The sequence below is a fragment of the Chlorocebus sabaeus genome, chromosome 23, assembly GCF_047675955.1.
Source record: "Chlorocebus sabaeus isolate Y175 chromosome 23, mChlSab1.0.hap1, whole genome shotgun sequence".
NCBI lineage: Eukaryota > Metazoa > Chordata > Mammalia > Primates > Cercopithecidae > Chlorocebus > Chlorocebus sabaeus.
Window position 1 is genome coordinate 47083501 of NC_132926.1, and position 21771 is coordinate 47105271.

The 21771-nt window shown below is 39.9% G+C and overlaps 1 protein-coding gene across 1 annotated transcript in view; it reads right to left on the reverse strand.

Annotated features, from left to right (window-relative positions):
* CATSPER3 (cation channel sperm associated 3) overlaps positions 1 to 21771 on the reverse strand; it is a 51511-nt gene that overhangs the window by 23716 nt on the left and 6024 nt on the right. The window contains exon 2 of the mRNA XM_008014481.3: positions 19909 to 20062. Within this exon, the coding sequence (XP_008012672.1) occupies positions 19909 to 20062 (154 nt within the window). The remainder of the gene's footprint in view (positions 1 to 19908; positions 20063 to 21771) is intronic.

A 21771-nucleotide genomic window follows, 5' to 3' on the forward strand; every position in this document is an offset into this window, starting at 1 on the left:
CCACAGACACTCCGGCCTTCAGCAACCATCACCCTGATCAGTCAACAGCCATCAACATCAAGGCAAGACCCTCCACTGGCAAAAAGATTATGTCTTGCTGAAGGCTCAGATTATTGTTGGCATTTTTTAGCAATAAAGTATTTTTAAATTAAGGTATATACATTTTTTTTAGATCTAATGTTATTGCACATTTAACAAACTCAGTATAATGTAAACTTAACTTTTATATGTACCAGGAAACAAAAAAAAATCACATGACTCACTTTATTGTGGTCTGAAATTTAATCCACAATATCTCTGACGCATGTCCATAGCTTTACTTCTTTCTTTTCAATTTAGACGCCTTTTGTTTCTTTTTCTTGACTGATGATTCTGGCTAGAACTTTCAGTACAATGTCAAATCGTGGTGAAAGCAGTCATATTAGTCTTGTTCCTAATCTTAGGGGGAAGACTTTTTGTCTTTCTCAATTAAGTCTGAAGCTAACTGTGGGTTTTTTCATAAATGCCCTTTATGAAGTTAAGGAATTTCCTTTCTATTTGTAGTTTACTTTTTTATATATAATGAAAGAATGCTGGATTTCATCAAATGCTTTTTCTACATCAACTGAGGTGAACTTTTTTCCTTCATTCTACTGGTGTATTACATTGACTGATTTTTGTATTTTGAATCACCCTTGCTTTCCTGAGATAAATCCCACTTGATCGTGGTGTATAATCCTGCTAAGTATGCTTCTGGCTGGCTCCAGTTTGTTACTCTCTCAATGACAATTTTTGCATCTATATTCTTAAAGAACATCTGTCTATAGTTTTATTTTCTTATGATGTTTTGTGCTGGTCTCATGGATAAGCTCAGAAGTCTTCCCTCTTCTCTTTTTTGGTAGAGTTTGGGAAGAATTGGTGTTAGTCTTTCCTTAAATGACTGGTAGAATTCACATGTGAAACTACCTCGTCCTGAGATTTTCTTTGTTGGGAGGTTTTTGATTACTGATTCAATCTTTTGTTATCTGTTCTGATGGGTCAGTTTTCTATTTCTTCTTGAGTCAATTTGTGTGCTGTCCATTTCACCTAGATTATTTAACTTGTTGGCATATAATTGCTTATGGTATTCTCCTATAACCCTTTTTGCTTCGATAAGGTCAGTAGAAATGTCCCAAATCTCATTTCTGACATTAGTAATTTGACTCTTATTTTCTTATTCAATCTAGCTAAAGGCTTGTCAATTTGTTGATCTTTTTAAAGAACCAACTTTTGATTTTGTTCATTTTCTCTATTGTTTCTCTACCCTCTATTTTGTTTATCTCGTTCTAGTATTTTTTTATTTCCTTCCTTCTGCTAGCTTTATCTGCTCTTCTTTTTCTAGTTCCTTAAGGCATAAAGTTAGGTTACTGATTTGAGACCTTTCTTCTTTTCTAATGTTAAGCATTTATAGGTACAAATTTCCCTCTGAACACTGCTTTCACTGCATCCTGTGAATTTTGTTATATTATGTTTTTCATTTTCATCTTATATTTTCTAATTTCCCTTGTGATTTCTTCCTCTGACCCATTAGTTAAGAGTATGCTGTTGGCTGGGCACGGTGGCTCATGCCTGTAATCCCAGCACTTTGGGAGGCTGAGGCAGGTGGATCACCTGAGGTCAGGAGTTCGAGACCAACATAGCCAACATGGTGAAACCTCGTCTCTATCAAAAAATACAAAAATTAGCTGGGTGCAGTGGCATGTGCCTGTAATCCCAGCTACTCAGGAAGCTGGGGCAGGAGAATTGCTTGAACCCGGGAGGTGGAGGTTGCAGTGAGCTGAGCTGAGGTTGTGCCACTGCACTCCAGCCTGGGAGACAGAGCAAGACTTGGTCTCAAAAAAAAAAAAAAAAAAGAGTATGCTGTTTAAGGCCAGGCACGGTGGCTCACGCCTGTAATCCCAGTACTTTGGGAGGCCAAAGTGAGTGGATCACCTGAGGTCAGGAGTTTGCGACCAGCCTGACCAACATGGAGAAACCCTGTCTCTACTAAAAATACAAAATTAGCTGGGCGTGGTGGCAGATGCCTATAATCCCAGCTACTCAGGAGGCTGAGGAGAGTTGCTTGAACCCAGGAGTCAGAGGTTGCAGTGAGCTGAGATTGCGTCATTGCACTCCAGCCTGGGCAACAAGAGCCAAACTCCATCTCAAAAAAAAAAAAAGAGTATGCTGTTTAATTTACACATATTTGAAAAATGTAGTCTTCCTCTGTTATTGATTTCTAGTTCCGTTTTATTGTTGTCAGTGAAGATACTTCATCTAATTTTATGTATATGTATATTTCTTTAAGTGGTAGAATTCATTATATATATGTATATATATATAGCTCTGTGTGTGTTTTGTGTGTGTGTGTGTTTCTTTTTAAATTTTTTTTCATTTCAATTGTTTTTTGTTTGGGGGGATTCTGTCTGTCCGTTTGTTTGAGACAAGATCTTGCTCTATCATGTAGTCTGGAATGCAGTGATACAGTTATGGCCCACTGCACCCTTGACTTCCTGGGCTCCAGTGATCCTCCCACATCAGCCTCCCAAGCAGCTAGGACTGCAGGCATGCATCACCACTCCTTTTTTTTTTTTTTTTTTTTTTTTAATAGACGGGGTCTCATTATGTTGCCCAGGCGAATCTCAAACTCCTGGACTTAAGTGATCCTCCCATCTTGGCCTTCCAAAGTGCTGGGATTGCAGATGTGAGCCACTGCCCCGGCTTATTTCAATACTTTTAGGGATACACATGGTTTTTGGTTACATGGATGAATTGTGTAGCAGAGAAGTCTGAGATTTTAGACTGCCTATTAGGTGCAATGTACACTACTTGGATGCACCCATCACCCATGTAGGTGTGCATTGTACCCAATAGGTAGTTTTTTGTCCCTCACCCACCTCCAAACCTCCCCCTTCTGAGTTCACTGTCTCCCTACAATGTCCATTATACCACTCTGTATGCCTTTGCATACCCAGGGTTTAGCTCCCACTTATAAGTGAGAATATGCAGTATTTGGTTTTTCAATCCTAAGTTACTTCACTTAGAATAATACCCTCCAATTCCATCCAAGTTGCTGCAAAAGACATTATTTTGTTCTTTTTTAATGCCTGAGTAGTATTTCATCATGTGTATATACCACATTTTCTTTATCCACTCATTGGTTGATGGGCACTTAGGTTGATACCATATCTTTACAACTGTGAATTGCACTGCAATACACATATGCATGCAGACCTGGCACAGTGACTCATGCCTGTAATCCCAGCACTTTGGGAGGCAGAGGTGGGCAGATCACTCAAGGCCAGGAGTTTGAGACCAGCCTGGCCAACATGGCGAAACCCTGTCTCCACTAAAAATACAAAAATTAGCCAGGCGTAGTGGCTTATGCCTGTAATCACAGCTACTCAGGAAGCTGAGGCAGGAGAATCACTTGAACCTGACAGCAGAGGTTATAGGGAGCTGAGATCGTGCCACTCACTGCACTCCAGCTTGAACAACAGAGCCAGATTCCATCTCAAAAAAAAAAAAAAAAAAAAAAAAAAAATGCATGCAGGTGTCTGATATAGTGACTTTTTTTTTTTTTTTTCCTTTGGGGAGATAGTCAGTAGTGGGATTGCTGGATTGAATGGTAGATACACTTTTAGTTCTTGGAGAAATCTCCATACTGTTTTCCATAGAGGTTGTCCTAATTTACATTCCTACCAGCAATGTATAAGTGTTCCCTTTTCACCACATCCACTCCAACATCTATATTGCTTTTTGACTTCTTAATAATGGCTACTCTGGCTGGGGTAAGGTGGTATCTCATTGTGGTTTTAATTTACATTTCCATGCTGATTAGTGTCATGTGGAGCATTTTTTCAAATGTTTGTTGGCCATTTGTGTATCTTCTTTTGATAAATGTCTATTCATATCCTTTGTCCATTTTTAATGGGATTTGTTTTTCTTGCTAATTTGAGTTCTTTGTAGATTTTGGATATTAGTCCTTTGTCAGATGCATAATTTGCAAATATTTTCTCCCGCTGTGTATGTTGTCTACTTACTCTGATTATTTCCTTTGCAGAAGCTTTTTAGTTGAATTAGGTCCCATTTATTTAATTTTGTTGCATTTGCTTTTGGGGTCTCAATCGTAAACTGTTTGCCTAGGCCAATGTCCAGAAGAGTTTTTCCCAGGTTGTCTTCTAGAATTTTTATGGTTTCAGGTGTTAGATGTAAGTCTTTATTCCATCTTAATTTTTGTACATGGTGAGAGACACGGATCCAGTTTCATTCTTCTACGTGTGACTAACCAGTTCTCCCTGCACCATTTATTGAATAGGGTGTCCTTTCCCCAGTTTATGTTTTTGTATGCTTTGAATATTGGTTGGTTGGTAAGTATTTGGCCTTATTTCTGGGTTCTCTATTCTTTTCCATTGCATCTATGCATCTACTTTTATACCAGTACCATGCTGTTATGGTTACTATAGCCTTGTAGTATAATTTGAAGTTGGATAATGTGATGCTTCCCGATTTTTTCTTTTTGCTTACGATTGGTTTGATTTCAATATTTTAATTTATTGAGATTTGTTGTATGGTCTAATATATAATCTATCCTGGAGAGTGATCCTTGTGTACTAGAGAAAAATTTTTTTTATCTTCCTGATGAATTGATCCCTTTGTCAATATAATGTCCTTTATTTTCTCTTAGAACAGTTTTTGCCTTACTATCTATTTTGTCTGATACTAGTATAGCCACCCCAGATATCTTTTGGTTTCTATTTGTTTGGAATACCTTTTTCCATTCTTTCACTTTCAACCTATTTATATCTTTGGTTTGTTTGTTTCTTTGTTTGTTTGAGACAGAGTCTCACTCTGTCACCCAGGTTGCAGTGCAGTGGTGCTATTTCAGCTCACGGCAACCTCTGCCACCGAGTTCTAGTGATTCTCATGCTTTAGCCTCCTGGGTAGCTGGGACTACAGGTGTGCACTACCACAACTGGCTAATTTTTGTATTTTTAGTACAGACAAGGTTTTTGCCATGTTGGCCAGGCTGGTCATGACTATTTGTACCTTTGAATCTAAAGTGAGTCTCCTGTAGACAACATATGATTGGGATTTTAAAAATCTGTTAATCTCTGCCTTTTAATTGGAGAATTTAATCCATTTATATTTAAAGTAATTATAGATAAAGGACACACTTCTGCTGTTTTGCTATTTGTTTTCTATATGACATATATTTTTGTTCCTCAATTCCTCCATTACTGCCTTTTTGTGTATATACCTGATTTTTTGTAGTGTGCCACTTTGATTCCTTTCTCATTTCCTTTTCTGTATAGTTTTTTTTTTTTTTTTTTTTTTTGGTTGTTCCTTTAGTGTTTACCCTTTGGATTATAATTAACCTCTTAAATTTATAACAATCTATTTTTAATTAATACAACCTTAGCTTCAATAGTATATAACAATTCTGCTCTATACAGCTTCATCTCTCTCCCTTCATGTTTTTGTGATTATAAACTACTCTTTCAAACACGTGCGTCCATTAACTATAACACTGGAATTTTAAGTCATATATTTTTAAGAAGAGTTACAAACCAAAATATACAATAACACTAGCTTTTGTATTTACTGATGCAGTTGCCTTACCCGAGTTCTTTATTTCTTTGTATGCGTTCAAGTTACTGTCTTGTTCATTTCCACCTACAAAACTACTTTTACTACTTTTTTGAGGGCAGATTTACTAGCAACAAATCCTCTCATTTTTGTTTATCTGGAAGTCTTTACTTCCCCTTCATTTTTGAAGGATAATTTTGCTGAATACAGCATTTCTCATTGACAGCATTTTTTCTTTTATATTTTAAACATGGCATTTCACTGTGTTTTGGCCCCCAAAGTTTCTGAAGAGAAATCAGCTGTTAATCTTATTGAGGTTTCTTGTATGTGACAACTTGCTTATCCCTTGCTGCTTTCAAGATTCTCACTTTATTTTTGGCTTTTGACAGTTTGATTATATGTCTTAGTGTGGCTCTTTTTATGTTTCTCCTTTTTGGAATTCATTGGAATTTCTGGATGTATATATTCATGTCTCTCATCAAATTTGGGGATTTGGGGCCACTATTTCTTTAAACATTCTTTCTGCCTCATTTTCTCCTCTCCTTCTGGAACCCATATTCTGTGTATGTTAGTATGTTTTACGGTGTCCCACAGTTCTCATAGGCTCTGTTCATTTGTCCTCAATATTTTTTCTTTCTGCTTCTCAAACTGAACAAGTTCAATTGACCTGTCTTCAAGTTCACCAATTCTTTCTTCTACCTACTCAAATCTGTTACTGAATGCCCCTAGATAACCCCCACCTCCTGGGTTCAGGCAATTCTCCTGCCTCAGTCTCCTGAGTAGCTGGGAATACAGGCCCCTGCCACCAAGCCCGGCTGATTTTTGTATTTTTAGTAGAGGCAACGTTTCACCACGTTGGCCAGGCTGGTCTTGAACTCCTGACCTCAAGTGATCCACCCACCTCAGCCTCCCAAACTGCTGTGATGACAGACATGAGCCACTGCACCTGGCCTCTGAGCATTTGTTTTTAAAGCCTTTGTCTAGTAATTCCAATGACTGGGTTTCCTCAGTCATTGAACGGAACGGAAGAGTTTCTGTTCATTTAGCCTGTGTATAAGTCATACATTTTTGTTTCTTTGATTGCTTTATAATATTTTGTTGAAAACCAAATGTTTTAAATATTGCAATGTGGTAAGTCCGAAAATCAAATTCTTCCCCCTCCTCATGATTTATTTTTGTTGCTTTATGTGAGTAGTATTTACTTGTTTAATGCCTTTTCTAAACTATTTTTGCAAAGAACTATATTCTTTGTTGTGTGTGATCTCTGAAGTCTCTATTCCTTTACTTTCTGGTCAACTGGTGTTTTGACAGGGATTTTCTTTCTATCTATTTTTTGAGATGGAGTCTCACTCTGTCACCCACGCTGGAGTGTGTGGCACAATTTCACCTCACTGCAACCTCTGCCTCCCAGCTTCAAGCAATTCTCCTACCTCAGCCTCCTGAGTAGCTGGGATTACTTCATGCCTGGCTAATTTTTTTTGTATTTTTAGTAGAGACAGGGTTTCACCATTTTGGCCAGGCTGGTCTCGAACTCGTGATCTCAAGTGATCCGCCTGCCTTGGCCTCCCAAAGTGCTGTGACCACAGACATGAGCCACCATGCCCAGCCAACAGAGATTTTCTTAAATGTCTCAAGCAAAAAGAAAGAAGGAAAAAAGAAAGGAAAAAAGGGAGATAGGGTTTGGGGAAAAAATGGAGGGAAGAAGAGGGAAAGAAGAAACAAAATAAGGAAGGGAGGAAAGAGGAAGAAAGAAAAAGGAAAAATAAAGAGAAATAAGAAAAAGAGAGCAAGAGAGAGAGAGAAAGGCCAGGCACTGTAACTCATGCCTGAATCCCAGTGCGTTGGGAGGCCAAGGCAGGAGAATCTCTTGAGGCCAGGAGTTTGAGAGCAGCCTGGGCAACATAGTAAGATACCATATCTACAAAAAAAAAAAAAAAATTAATTAGCTGGACATGGTGGTGTATGCATGTAGTCCTATCTACTCAGGAGGCTGACACATGGGGATCTTTTGAGTCCAAGGGTTTAAGGCTGACTGAGCTATAATCATGTCACTGCACCCAAGCCCAGGCAACAGAGTGAGACCCTGTCTGATAAAGAAAGGAGGAAAGGGGCCAGGAGTGGTGGCTCATGCCTGTAATCCCAGCACTTTGGGAGGTTGAGGCGGGAGGATCACAAGGTCAGAAGATTGAGACCATCCTGACCATCCTGGCCAACATGGTGAAACCCCGTCTCTACTAAAACTACAAAAATTAGCTGGATATGGTGGTGCATGCCTGTAATCCCAGCTACTCAGGAGGCTGAGGCAGGAGAATCACTTGAACCAGGGAGCTGGAGGTTGCAGTGAGCCAAGATCACACCACAGTTCCCCAGCCTGGCAACAGAGCAAGACTCCACCCCAAAAAAAAAAAAAAAAAAAGAAAGAAAGAAAGAAAGAAAGAAAAAAAGAAAAAAAGAAAGGAGGAAAGGAAGGAGGGAAGGAAGGAAGAGAGGAAGGAGGGAGGGAAGGAAGGAAGAGAGGAAGGAGGGAGGGAGGGAGGGAGGAGGGAAAGAAAAAGAGAAAGAAAGGAGAATAAAGGAGAGGAGAGAAAAAGGAAAGGAAAAAGACAGGCTAGGCATGGTGGTTCATGCCTGTAACCCCAGTGCTTTGGGAGGCCCAGGCAGGAGGATCTCTTGAGGCCAGGAGTTCAAGGTCAGTCTAGGCAACATAGTGAGACCCCATCGCTACAAAAAATTAAAAAAATTAGCTGGGCATGGTGATATATGTCTGTAGTCCTAGCTACTCAGCAGGCTGAGACAGGAGGACCCCTTAAGTCCAGGAGTTTAAGGCTGCAGTGAGCTATGATCATATCACTTCACTCTAGGCCACAGAGTAAGACCTTGTCTCAAAAAGAAAGAAGAAAGGGAGGGAAGGGTAGGAAAGGAGGGAGGGAAGGTTGGGAAATGAGGGAGGGAGGGAGGAAGAAAAGTTCTCCTAGTTTTTTTAGATTGGCTCTGTGTTGGGGTATTCTTTCAGTGCTTAGCAAAGCCATTTACGACTCCACAATACCCCTAACTTCCCGTTTTTACTGAGCCTAAAGATCAGCTAAAGTTGAAATCTTGAGATCTTAGGTCTTTTTGAAACATTCATCCTGCCCTGGCCATCAGTGCTTTCTAAATTCCTCCATATACACAGGAGCTTCTCAATGTCCTACTTATCCAAAGAATCTCCCTTCTAGGTCTTTCTTCCTACACTTCAGTATGTCCGTTGTTTGCTTTAACTTTTTTTTGCCCCAGGCAGCAATAGACTGTTCATATGCCTTTTAATGTTTGTAAGAAATTCCCTCTCCATAGCCACCTTTCTGCTTTGAGAAAATTCCAAGCTAGGTGAAACAAAAGCAGTCAATTTCCATCAGTCCTTCGACCGGCTCTCAGGTCAAAATGGACCAATACAATTCCTTAAGAACAAGGTCTGGGTTAGTGCATGGTGGCTCATGACTGTTGGGAGATCCAAGGTGGGTAGATCACTTGAGCCCAGGAGTCTGAGACCAGCCTGGGCAGCATAGTGAGACCCCATCTCTACAAAACATACAAAAATTAGCTGGGCATTATGGTGCATGCCTGTGGTCCCAGCTACTCAGGAGGCTGAGGTGGGAGGACTGCTTGAGCCCAAGCAGCTGAAGCTGCAAAGATCTGTGATCACACCTCTGCACTCCAGCCTAGGCAACAGAGCAAGACCCCATCTCAACAAACAAACAAGTAAGGTCTGCTCTGGAACCAAGGACCAGGGTTCTACATTAGGAATGTGAGCTGCTGTCTTCAGGGATCATCACCACGCTGGGGAGGGGAGTGGACAAGGCAAGTGAAAATATAACAAAACTTTTCCAACTTTTAAAATATGTATGTGGACAAAGACAGTTTTATTTCTTCCTTTCCAGTCTTTACATGTTTATTTCTTTTTCTTGTTTTACTGCATTAGCCATGACTTCCAGTATGATGTTAAATAGGAGTGGTGAAAGTAGACATCCTTTTCTTGTTCCTGATCTTAGTAGGAAGGCATCAAGTTTCTCATCATTAAGTATAATGTTTGCAATCAGTTTTTTTAATAGATTGTGTTTTGTTTTTTAACTTCTATTTTGTTTTTAACTGACATATAATAATTGTATTTATGGGGTACACTATGATGTTTCAATACATATATACAATGTGTAATGTCAAATCAGGGTAATTAGCATATTCATCACCTCAAACACATCATTTCTTTGTGATAAGAACATTCAAAGTCCTCTCTTCTAGCTATTTTGAAGTATACAATGCATATTGCTAAATATCATCACTCTATTGTGCAGAACACCAAAATTAATTCCTCCTATCTATAATTTTGTACCTCATTAACCAACCTCTCCTCCTCTGCTTCCTCCCTACTCTTCCCAGCCTTTGGCAACCACTATTCACATAATATGGTTTGGATGTTCGTCTCCCCGCAATCTCATGTTGAAATGTGGTTCCCAATTTTGGAGATGGGGCCTAGCAGGAGTTGATTGGATCATGGGAGCAGATCCCTCATGAATAGTTTAGCACCATTCCATTGGTGATAAGTGAGTTCTCACTCTGAGTTCACATGAGATCTGGTTGTTTAATAGTGTGTGGCGATTCCCCCCTCTTTCTCTTGCTCTCTCTCTCACCATGTGACATGCTGGCTCCCCTTTGCCTTCTACCATATAAGCTTCCTGGGACCCTCACCAGAACCAGATGCCAGCACCATACTTCCTGTATAGTCTGCAGAACCATGAGCCAAAATATAACCTCTTTTCTTTATAAATTACTCAGCCTCAGGTATTTCTTTACCTCGTAGTTCTTTACCTCAGCAACATAAAAACTGACTAATATGGGAAAAATGGTACCAGAAGTGTGGTACTGATATAAAGATACCTGAAAATGTGGAAGCAGCTTTGGAACTAGGTAACAGGGAGCATGGAAGAGCTTGGAAGTCTCAGAAGTCAGGAATATGAGGAAAAGTTTGGAACTTCTTAGAGACTGGTTAAATGGTTGTGACAAAAATGCTGACAAAAATATGGACAGTGAAGCCCAGGCTGATGGGGTCTCAGATGGAAATGTGGAATCTATCGAGAACTACAATAAAGGTCACCCTTGTTATCCCTTAGCAAAGAACTCGTTTGCATTGTTTCCATATCCTAGGGCTTTGTGGAAGGCTGAACATAAGAGTGATGACTTAGGGAATTTAGCAGAAGAAATTTCTAAGCAGCAAAATGTTCAAGATATGTCCTGGCTGCTTCTAACAACCTTTGATCAGATATGGGAGCAAAGAAGAGGTTAGAGTTGGAACTTATATTTAAAAGGGAAGCACAGTATAAAAGTCTGGACAATTTGCAGACTGGCCATTTTGCAGAGACAGAGAAAGCCCTATCAGGATGGAAATTCAAGCAGGCTATGAAGCAACCATTTGCTAGAGAGATTAGCATGACAAAAGCAGAGCCAAGTGCTAATATCCAAGACAATGGGGAAAAGACCCTGAAGGCATTTCAGAGACCCAGGCAGCCCCTCTCATAACAGGCCCAGGGGCCTAAGAGGACTGAATGATTTCTGGGGCCAGGTCCAGGGTCCTGCTGCCCTGAGCAGCCTTGGGACACTGCTCCTCACATTCTGGCTTCTCCAGCTCACCTTAGCTCAAGTAAGGTCTGCTCTGGAACCCATATTGCTGGGGCCATGACTTTGGAAAGCACAAGCTGCTGCAAGCCTTGGTGGCTTCCACATGGTGTTAAGTCTGTGGGCTTAGGGAATGCAAGAGTGAAGGAGGTTTAGCAGCTTTCCCCTAGATTTCAGAGGATGTATAAGAAAGCCCAGGTGTCCAGGCAGAAGCCTGCTACAGGGCCAGAGTCCTCACAGAGAACCTTTACTAAAGCAGTGCAAAGAGGAAATGTGGGGCTAGAGCCCCCACACAGAGTCTTCACTAGGACACTGCCTAGTGGAGCTGTGGGAAAGGACCCACTGCTCTCCAGACCCAAGAATGATAGAGCCATGGGCAGCTTGCATCCTAAACCTGGAAAAGTTGCAGGTACTCAACTCCAACCCATGAGAGCAGACACAGGGAGTGCACCCTGCAAAGCCACTGGGGTTGAGCTCCCCAAGGCCCTGGGAGCTCACCCCGTGCACCAGCTTACATTCCCAATGTGAAACCCTGTTCCTTGGTTCCAGAGGCAACAGAACCGACCTTGGGTTTTTGGCGGTGGGGGTGGGGGGTGGTAGTGGTGCTGGGGTTTTATTTTTGTTGTTTTGGTATGGGGTGTTACTCTGTCACCCAGGCTGGAGTGCAGAGGTATGATCACAGATCATCACACAGGTTCAAGCAATCCTCCCAAGCATCTGGTGCCAGCATCCAGAAGCAGATGCTGGTACTATGCTTCCTGTACAGCCTGCAGAACCATGAGCCAAAATAAAACCTCTTTTATTTATAAATTACCCAGCCTCAGGTATTTCTTTATAGCAATGCAAAAACTAACTAATATACCACCTCTATGAGTCAACTTTTTTAGATTCCACATGAGTGAGATCATATAGTGTTTGTTCTTCTGTGCTTGGCTTATTTCACTTAACATAATGTCTTCTAAGTTCATCCATGTTGCTGTAAATAACAGGATTTTGTTCTTTGTTATGTATGAATAGTATTCTATTATGTATATATAGCACATTTTAAAATCCATTCATCCATTGATGAACACTTAGGTTGATTCCATATCTTGGCTGTTATGAACAGTGTTACAATAAACATGGGATTGCAGATATCTCTTCAATATACAGATTTCATTTTCTTTGGCTATATACTCCTCAGTAGTGGGACTGTTGAATCATATGGTAGTTCTAATTTACTGAGGAACCTCCCTAATGTTGTCCATAAGAGCTATACTAATTTACATTCCTGCCAACAATGTATATGAGCTCCCCTTTCTCCACATCCTCACCAGCATTTATTTGTCTTTTTTTTTTTTTTTTTTTAAGAGACAATGTCTCACTCTGTCACCCAGGTGGGAGCACAGCAGTGCAATCATGGCTCACTACAGCCTTGACCTCCTGAGCTCAAGCAATCCTCCTGCCTCAGCCTCCTGAGTAGCTGGGACTATAGGCACATGGCACCATGCCTATTTTTTTGTTTGTTGTTGTTGTTGTTGTTTCCCCAGAGAGACTGGGTCTATGTTGCCTGTGCTTTCTTTTTTTTTTTTGTCTTTTTTATAAGCTTTCCTATATTTCTGAATTTGCTTCTTTCTTGATTCAGTGTTCACTGGGTTGCTATAGACTTTTGGCTATTTTCCAGAGCTCTGGCAGTTTTTGCTCCTTTTTTAAGATGTTTCTCTGGATAGACAAACCTTGGAGTTACCTACTCTGCCATTTTCACTGACATCACACCCCTCTTTCATTTTTGAAGGATAGTTTTTCTAGATGTAGAACTTTTGATTGATACTCCTTTTTTTGCAGCACTTTAACTATGACATCCCATTGCCTCTGGCTGCCATGGTTTCCGGTAAGAAATCAGCTGTTAATCTTACAGAGGATTTCTTTTCTGTGACACATTGGTGGCCTCAAATTCTCTTGTCTTTGTCTTTCAACAGTTTGAATATAATGTGTCCAGGTGTGGATCTCTGAGTTTATCCTACTTGGAGTTCATTTATTTCTTGGATGTGCAGGTTAATGTCTTTCATCAAATTTGGGAAGTTTCTGCCCATTATTTCTTCACATATTCTTTCTGCCCTTTCTCTCCTACTCCTTCTGGGACATGTATTACATGCATGTTTTTATGTTTGATGATGTCCTACAAGTCTCTGTTCACATTTTTATTCATTCTTTTTTTCTGTTCCTCAGATTGGAGAATCTCAGTTGACCTACTTTCCTGTTGATTCTTTCTTCAAACAGCTCAGATCTGCTGATAAGTTCCTCTAGTGAATTTTTCATTTCTATTATTGTACTTTTCAACTACATAATTTCTATTTAACTATTTTTAATCATTTATATCTGTTTATTCATATTCTCTGTTTGGCAAGACACTGTTCTCATATTTTCCTTTAATTCTTTAGATATGATTTTCTTTAGTTCCTTGAACATATTTATAATACCTGGGTTTGGGGGGCTGTTTGTTGTTGTTGTTTTGAGATGGTCTTGCTCTGTCACCTAAGCTGGAGTACAGTGGCGTGATCATGGCTCACTGAAGCCTCAACCTCCTAGGATCAAGCAATCCTCCCACCTCAGCCTCCCAAGTAGGTGAGATCACAAGCATGCACCACCAGACAAGCTAATTTTTAAATTTTTTGTAGAGATGGGGGTCTCCCTATGTGGGCAGGTTGGTCTTGAACTCCTGGGCTCAAGCAATCCTCCCACTTTAGCCTCCCAAAATGCTGGAATTATAGACGTAAGCCACAGTTGCCCAGTTGCTTTAAACTTTTTGACTAATAATTCCAACAAATGAGCTTCTTCAAGGATTTTTTTTTCTTTTTTCTTTTTTTTTTTTTTTTGAGACAGAGTCTCACTCTGTCACCCAGGCTGGAGTGCAGTGGTGCAATCTTGGCTCACTGCAACCTCTGCCTCCCGGGTTCAAGAGATTCTCGTGCCTCAGCCTCCCAAGTAGCTGGGATTATAGGTGCCCACCACCACACCCAACTAATTTTTGTATTTTTAGTAGAGATGGGGTTTCACCATGTTGGCTAGGCTGGTCTCAAACTCCTGAACTCAGGTGATCCACCTGCCTCAGCCTCCCAAAGTGCTGGGATTACAGGCATGAGCCACTGCGTCCAGCCAATATTTTCTATTAATTGCTTTTCTTCTTCTTGTGTATGAGCCATACACTCTTGTTTCTTTGCATGTCTCATGATTTTGTTGTTGAAAATTGAACATTTTACATAATATAATGTTGCAACTCCAAAATCATACCCTCCCCTCTCCCCAGGGTTTGTTGTTGCTGTTCTTTTTTCTTTTCTTTCTTAAATTGACTTTCCTGAACTGATTCTGTAAAGTCTATATTCTTTGTCATGTGTGGCCACCAAGGTTTCTGTTCAATTTAATGGCCTACTAATAATTGGACAGAAATTTTCTTAAATGGCTGAAATCAGTAAGCCTCTTGCCAAGGGGGCTCTGTGAAGGTACATGTTCAATGCCCTAGCAACTTACCACTCTGCCTCAGCCTTCATTTCCTGTTTGCACAGAGCCTCAAGGTTAGCCAGAGGTGAGAGATCAGGGCTCTCTCACATCTTTCCCTGCACCTTCAGTGGAGTTCCCAGAAGTGTTAATAATTTCTCAGTTTCACAGTTAACCAGGGGCTTTCATACATGTTATTTTCAATGGCTGCACCACCACCCTGTAAGTTGTATATTAATTATATCATTTTATAAATGTTACAGACAAACCACAGAGAGCTTAAGTAACTTGTCCAAATTCTCAGTTAGTAATAAGGTAGGAAGTTGGGGCTTGAACCCAAATCTGTATGACCCCAAAGTCTGCACATCACAGAACATCTCCTAGGCTTGCAAACCAGGTCCCTAAACCAGGATACATGCTTAGTGACCCTTATGGCCTCAGGAGGGCAATCAGAGGATTTAGGCTCCTCAATTTGTCTCTTTCCCTGACCCCTGCCATCATACCTAACATGATGTTCCACAGACCATGGCCAATCTCTGGATTTGTAGTGTGGAATTCACTGCCATACCAACATGTTAACAGAAGTGGTGCCAAGTGGATCTGACACATTTTAAGCATTAATTGTGGTATCCCACCACTTCAACTGCCTCTGATACCAAACTAAGTTTATGCTAACCTTTTCATCCCCAAGAAGGAAATTTGTTATTTATCCTAAAGGAAGTTAAGAAGAGTATTTAACCTTTTTATTGCAAAACAAACACACATATAGAACCACATGAACAAATATATAGCCTAATAAATTATTTCAAGGCCAATATCCCTGTAACTACCACCTAGGTCAAGAAATAGAACTCTGCCATCCCAGAAGCCCCTCATGTGCCCCACATCCCAATTACAACTCCCTCCCTCCCCCCAAAATTAACCACTATCCAAATTTTACAGTAATTAATTCCTTGTATTTCTTTATAGATAGAAATTCGTGTATGCATCCCTAGAACTAATAAGTAGTCTTGCCATTTTATAAATTTTTAAAATTTTGGTGTATCTTTTAATTCCCCCATTCCTTTTTCTTTTCTTACAATTTATCTGTTAAAGAACCTGGGGAGTTTGACCTGTAAAATTTCCCAGTCTGGATTTTGCTGAGTGCACGCCCATGGTAGAGTTCAGCATATCCCTCTGGCCTCCATATTTCCTGAACTCTTTGGCAAGATTAGAGGTGCTGTTCTTTTATAGATGGCACATAATTTCTGGTTGTCTATCTTTTTATGATGGTAGCAGCCACTGATGCTCAGTGCCTAGATCAATTACTTCCTTGGGCGTTGAAAAACTGTGATATTCTATCATTTCTTTTTCATTTATTAAGGGGGACACATCTATAAAAAGATGTTTCCTCTCACCTACTATATGGTTGCTCAGTATTGCAGTTCACATGAGGTCAGTAATGCTTGACTCTTTCCCTTAATTTACTAATTATCAAGATAAAGGATTAGCTCCTTCTCATCCTCCAAAAGTAGACAGTTTGTTTTGGGGTATCATCATAACCTCACAGATTATTTGATGACTTTCAATACATGGCAATTATTATTCTTATTGGAGCTCAAACTGTCCCATCTTTGACCAGTAGGACTCTTCACACAGTCTCCTGAGACTTTCGACATGACCCCAGTAGTCTTTGATAGCTTCTTTGCTATGTCTATGACAAGATAATCCTGGCTCATCTCATGTACCTCCTTCCCTAGACCTGGAATTGGTTATTTCTCAAAGAAGTCCTGGGTTCTCTCTTCCATGAGTATCCTGGTTCTCAAGAACACAGGAGGTGACAGAAATAAACTGTCCCATAATTACTCAATTGCCTTATCCTGTATTACAAACATACAAGTCTCAGGATAACACTACTAACAGTGTTGCCACTAAGTTGATTACTGAAAATGATTTTGAAACTTTTTATATTGGCTTTCCCCATTGTCTCCCATTTTTTAGTCATACTCTAACTTCACTGTCAGAGGATACACTCATTATATACTATATTCTCTCTGCTAAACCACAATTAATATTAGTTCTACAAATAACTACATATTTAATGCTCATCTTCAGTCCTAACACTGATGCTTCTCTAGTCATTTTGGTTGGCTGAAACTTATTCTTTAGTAAATTACTAAGGAAAGGCTCAAAGAAACAATATTCCCCAAGTTTTTGAATATTGATTAATTTGTCTGTGTCCTTTATACTCGAAAGTCAATTTTTCTGATCTAAAATTCTTGGTTTACATTTTCTTTGCTGAAGTATCTTAAATATGTAACTCTATTTTCTTTTGGCATATTACCATAGCAAAGTCTGAAGATAAGTAATTGTCTTCTTATAAGCCACATTGCCTTGATATTTACTTTCCTTCACCCCCTCTTTCCTTTAAAATCCAATAATTTTACTAGAATATGTTTTGGTGTTTATTGTTCAAAGTCTATATTCTCAGGTATGCAATGTGTGCTCTTTCAACACATAGTTCCAAATCTTTTGTTTCAGGTAACTTTTCTTGGATTATAGATGTCAGCATTTGTTCTGTTCCTTTGCTTTGTTTCTGTTTTGCTTCAAATTCAGGGGCTCCTATTGTCCTTATGCTGGATTTTTTTTTCCCCATCTTCAATGTTCATCATTTTCTCTTGAAACCTTTCATCTCTTCATTTCTTATTGATTTAAAAAATTTCATACATTTAATCCTATATTTCTCTTAAGTTATTATCTGTTGCAATTAATTGCTCTTAGTCTATTTTAGTCTTTATTCTTGAAATTTTTCTTTTATTTCTAATTCTTTCCTGAGTTTTGTCTTTTCACTTCTGTTCTTTCCTATCTTGTATCACTTTCTTAAACATTTGGCTTGTTTTAAAATTATATGCTACAGTCTTTCCCTGTTTTGTAGGCATGTCTTTGTGGTGGGCTTTAATTATCTACAGGTTAAGTATCTCTTATCTGAAATGCTTGGGAGCAGAAGTGTTTTGGATTTCAAATTTTTTGGATTTTGGAATATTTGCATTATCTTTACCAGTTGAGCAACTCATATCTGAAAATCCGAAATCCAAAATGCTCCAGTAAGCATTTCCTTTGAGTGTCATGTCAGTGCTCAGAATGTTTCGTATTTTGGAGCACTTCAGGTTCAAGATTTTCAAATTCAGGATGCTCCGCCTGTATGAGGGGATTATTCTCTACTTTATTCTCTTTTTTCTTACAGTAATTTTGTATGAGACTTTATCTCAACCCTTTTTTTTTTTCTAAAAACACAACTATAGCAGCATCAATCCTTTTCTATTGTGCTGTTTTACATAAAATCTGTTTTCTTGATCTTTTAGAAGATTATGTGGTTCTAACCTCACTGAGCTCATTCTTCTGCTTTTGTGTTGTTTAAAAATGCAGTAGCTTGATTTTTGAGGTATCCTGGATCCTCCTCCAATTTTATCTGAACCTTCTCTTCTTTCATCTCTATGTCTCCAACATGCTCAATTTTTATTCCATTTCCAATATTTATCCTAACTGTGGGATCCTGTCTTTAAAAAGACCTCTACCTGGTCTGCTTTGAAAATTCATACCATTTGCTGCTCTAGCCCCTTCAAAAATTACCAGAACCTCTTGATCTAGTCCAGTATTGGATTAGGCAATACCGTTCCTGATATCAAATGCTGTTCTCACATCAGCCCATCACACTTTCTGATGAATAAATAATGGCTTCCCTCTGTTTCTTCCCCCACAGAGGCTAATACTATTCAGTTCTTGTGGCTTGTAGTAAGGAAACTACCTAGTTTTGTTGTAAATGCTGCCTATGGGTTTGTGGCTTTGCTACCTAGTTGCTCTGGGGTTTTTTAGTCGGTTGTTTGGGACAAGGTCTCACTCTGTTGCCGAGGCCAGAGTGCAGTGGTGCAATCACAGTTCACTGCAGCCTCAAACTCCCAGGCTCAAGCAATTCTCCCACCTCAGCCTCTAGAGTAGCTGGGACTCAAGGTATGCACCACCATGCCCAACTTTTATTTTTTTTTAATAGAGATGGGAGGGGCCAGGCGCGGTAGCTAACACCTGTAAACCCAGCACTTTGGGAGGCCGAGGCGGGAGGATCATGAGGTCAGATCGAGACCATCCTGGCTAACACAGTTAAACCCCGTCTCTACTAAAAATACAAAAAATTAGCCGGGCATTGTGGCAGGCACCTGTAATCCCAGCCACTCGGGAGGCTGAGGCAGGAGAATGGCGTGAACCTGGGAGGCAGAGCTTGCAGAGAGTCGAGACTGCGCCACTGCACTCCAGCCTGGACGACAGAGCAAGACTCCGTCTCAAAATAAAAGAGAGATGGGAGTTCCACTTTGTTGCCCAGGCTTGCTCTGTTTCTGAGAGGAGATTCAAGGAGACTTACAAACCATGTTGCTGGCCAGGCGCGGTGGCTCATGCCTGTAATCCCAGTACTTTGGGAGCCCGAGGTGGGCAGATCACTTGAGGTCAGGAGTTCAAGACCATCCTGGCCAACATGGCAAGACCCTGTCTCTACTAAAAACACAAAAATTACCCAAGCTTGGTGGTATGTGCCCGTGATCCCAGCTACTCAGTCAGCTGAGGCAGGAGAATCGCTTGAACCTGGGAGGCAGAGGTTGCAGTGAGCCAAGATAGCACTATTGCACTCCAGCTTGGGCAACAGGGCGAGACTCTGTCTCAAAAAAAAAAAAAAAAACCCCACCATGTCACCACTGCTGCTCTTGCCACCCTCTTCCCAGATTTGAGAGTATTTTTAGAATTCTATGGGAAACTTCTTGAAGCAAAATACCTTAAAAATCTTATAATAGGCCGGGCACAGTGGTTCACGCCTGTAATCCCAGCACTTTGGGAGGCTGAGGCGGGTGGATCTTGAGGTCGAGAGATCAAGACCATCCTGGCCAACATGATGAAACCCCGTCTCTACTGAAAGTACAAAAATTAGCTGGGCGTGGTGGCATGCGCCTGTAGTCCCAGCTATTTGGGAGGCTAAGGCAGAGGAATCGCTTGAACCTGGGAGGTGGAGGTGGAGGTTGCAGTGAGTCGAGATCACACCACTGGACTCCAGCCTGACAGAGCAAGACTCTGTCTCGGAAAAAATAAAATAAAATAAAATAAATAAAAAATAAAAAATCTTATGTTTCCAGAAATAAAGCATGTTTTAAAAAATAAGAAAATGGACCCAGTTTGTCTGCTTACCTCAAGAAGTCTGAACAAGCGGTATCTTATTTCATAACTGGTCCACAAGGCCATAAAAAAGCCATTCGATGTGACAGTGCTAATCATAATTATCTTAAAGAAACGGCTCATTATGACTTTCTTCACAAATGCCCGACACTCATCATCTTTCCTCCTGTCAAAAAGTTGAATATGAAGTACGGTTACAGCACAACAGAGCTAGATCCCTACATAATGCATATCTTTTTGTAGGGACAAGGCTCTGCTTTCTCCCTTGTGTGAATATAAATTTACATACACTTTTAAATAGCAATGAAATGTTGAATAAATGACCACTGACAAACATATGATGGTCATGGATACTCTGTCCCCACTCAGTTACTTAGTTCCCTCTCCCTGGACCTCTGAAAAAGAATGGTCACCACTCCTTCTCCAGCAAAACAAAGTGTCATCTTCATTTACTCAACAAATCTTTATTGAGTGGCAACTACATACCAAGCAATATAGTAGGCACTGGGAACACAGTGTGAGCAAGACTAAATATTGCCAGTCTACTAAGCAAAACTGATAATCATCAAATAATCATTCATACACATGCTCACATCAATAAAAAAACTGAACACCCCAAGAGAAAATAGGCACACAATCTATTTGTGAAATAAATACCAAAGACCAATAAACTTCTCCAAATATGTTTTATAGCAATACTAATCAGGGAGATGCAAAGTAAAACCATTATTTTTGTTTATAAAATTAGCAAAGACTTAAACATGGTAAGATCTAATGCTGGCAACAGTGTAGCATGATTAAGCACTCTCAAAAACTGCCAGAGGCATAAAAACTAACCAGCTCTTTTGAAAAGCCTTAGAACCATTCATTCTCTGACCCAAGAGAATATAACCTGAAATGAAATAACTTCAACTAAAAATATCTATCTCAGTATTATTTCCAGTACTGAGAAGCTTGAAAACAATTTAAACATCTAACAAAAAGGACTGGGTAAGTAAATTATGGTATGTCCATCCTGTGAAATACAGGCACTAAAATATGTCTATGCATTTTTCAGGATTTAGAAAAATATTTATGATCCATTTTTATATCTTGTTTTGTTTTTGTGTGCAGCAAAACACAAAAATCAAAGATACAAAATTCTCTGTTCAAAATTATCTCACCTGTGCAAAAATCAGCAGGTAGAAAAAAATCAGCAGGAAATATGCCAAAATTTTAACAGTGTCTGTCTATGGAAGGTGAGGTTATAGGTGATTCTTTTTCCTATTTATTTCCATTTATCTGTGCTTTGTAATTTTTCTCAAAGAGTACATATTACTGTTTCCTATTATATGTTACAAATAAAATGAATGCATTCTCATAATAGTTAAAAAATATAGAATATATATTCTTTTCTTTTCTTTTTTTTTTTTTTTTTTTTTTTTGAGACAGAGTCTCGCTCTGTCACCCAGGCTGGAGTGCAGTGGTGCAATCTCGGCTCACTGCAACCTCCGTCCCCCCAAGCGATTCTCCTGCCTCAGCATCCCGAGTAGCTAGGACCACAGGTGGACCCCATCATTCCCAGCTAATTTGTATATTTTTAGTGGAGATGGGGTTTCGCCATGTTGGCCAGGCTGGTCTCAAACTCCTGACCTCAAGTGATCCACCCCAGCCTCCCAAAGTGCGGGGATTACAAGTGTGAGCCACCGCACCCAGCCAGAATGTATATACTTTTCTAATATATCAAGATATGTAATTTTCATTATCTGATTTCAGATGGGGTCTATTACAAAAAAAGAGAAAAGCCCTCAGATTATCTAACAGTCATAATAGAAAAGGACAAAATGAGTCAAACTGGTCATTCAAGTCTACAGGGCACATAACAGTATGCGAACC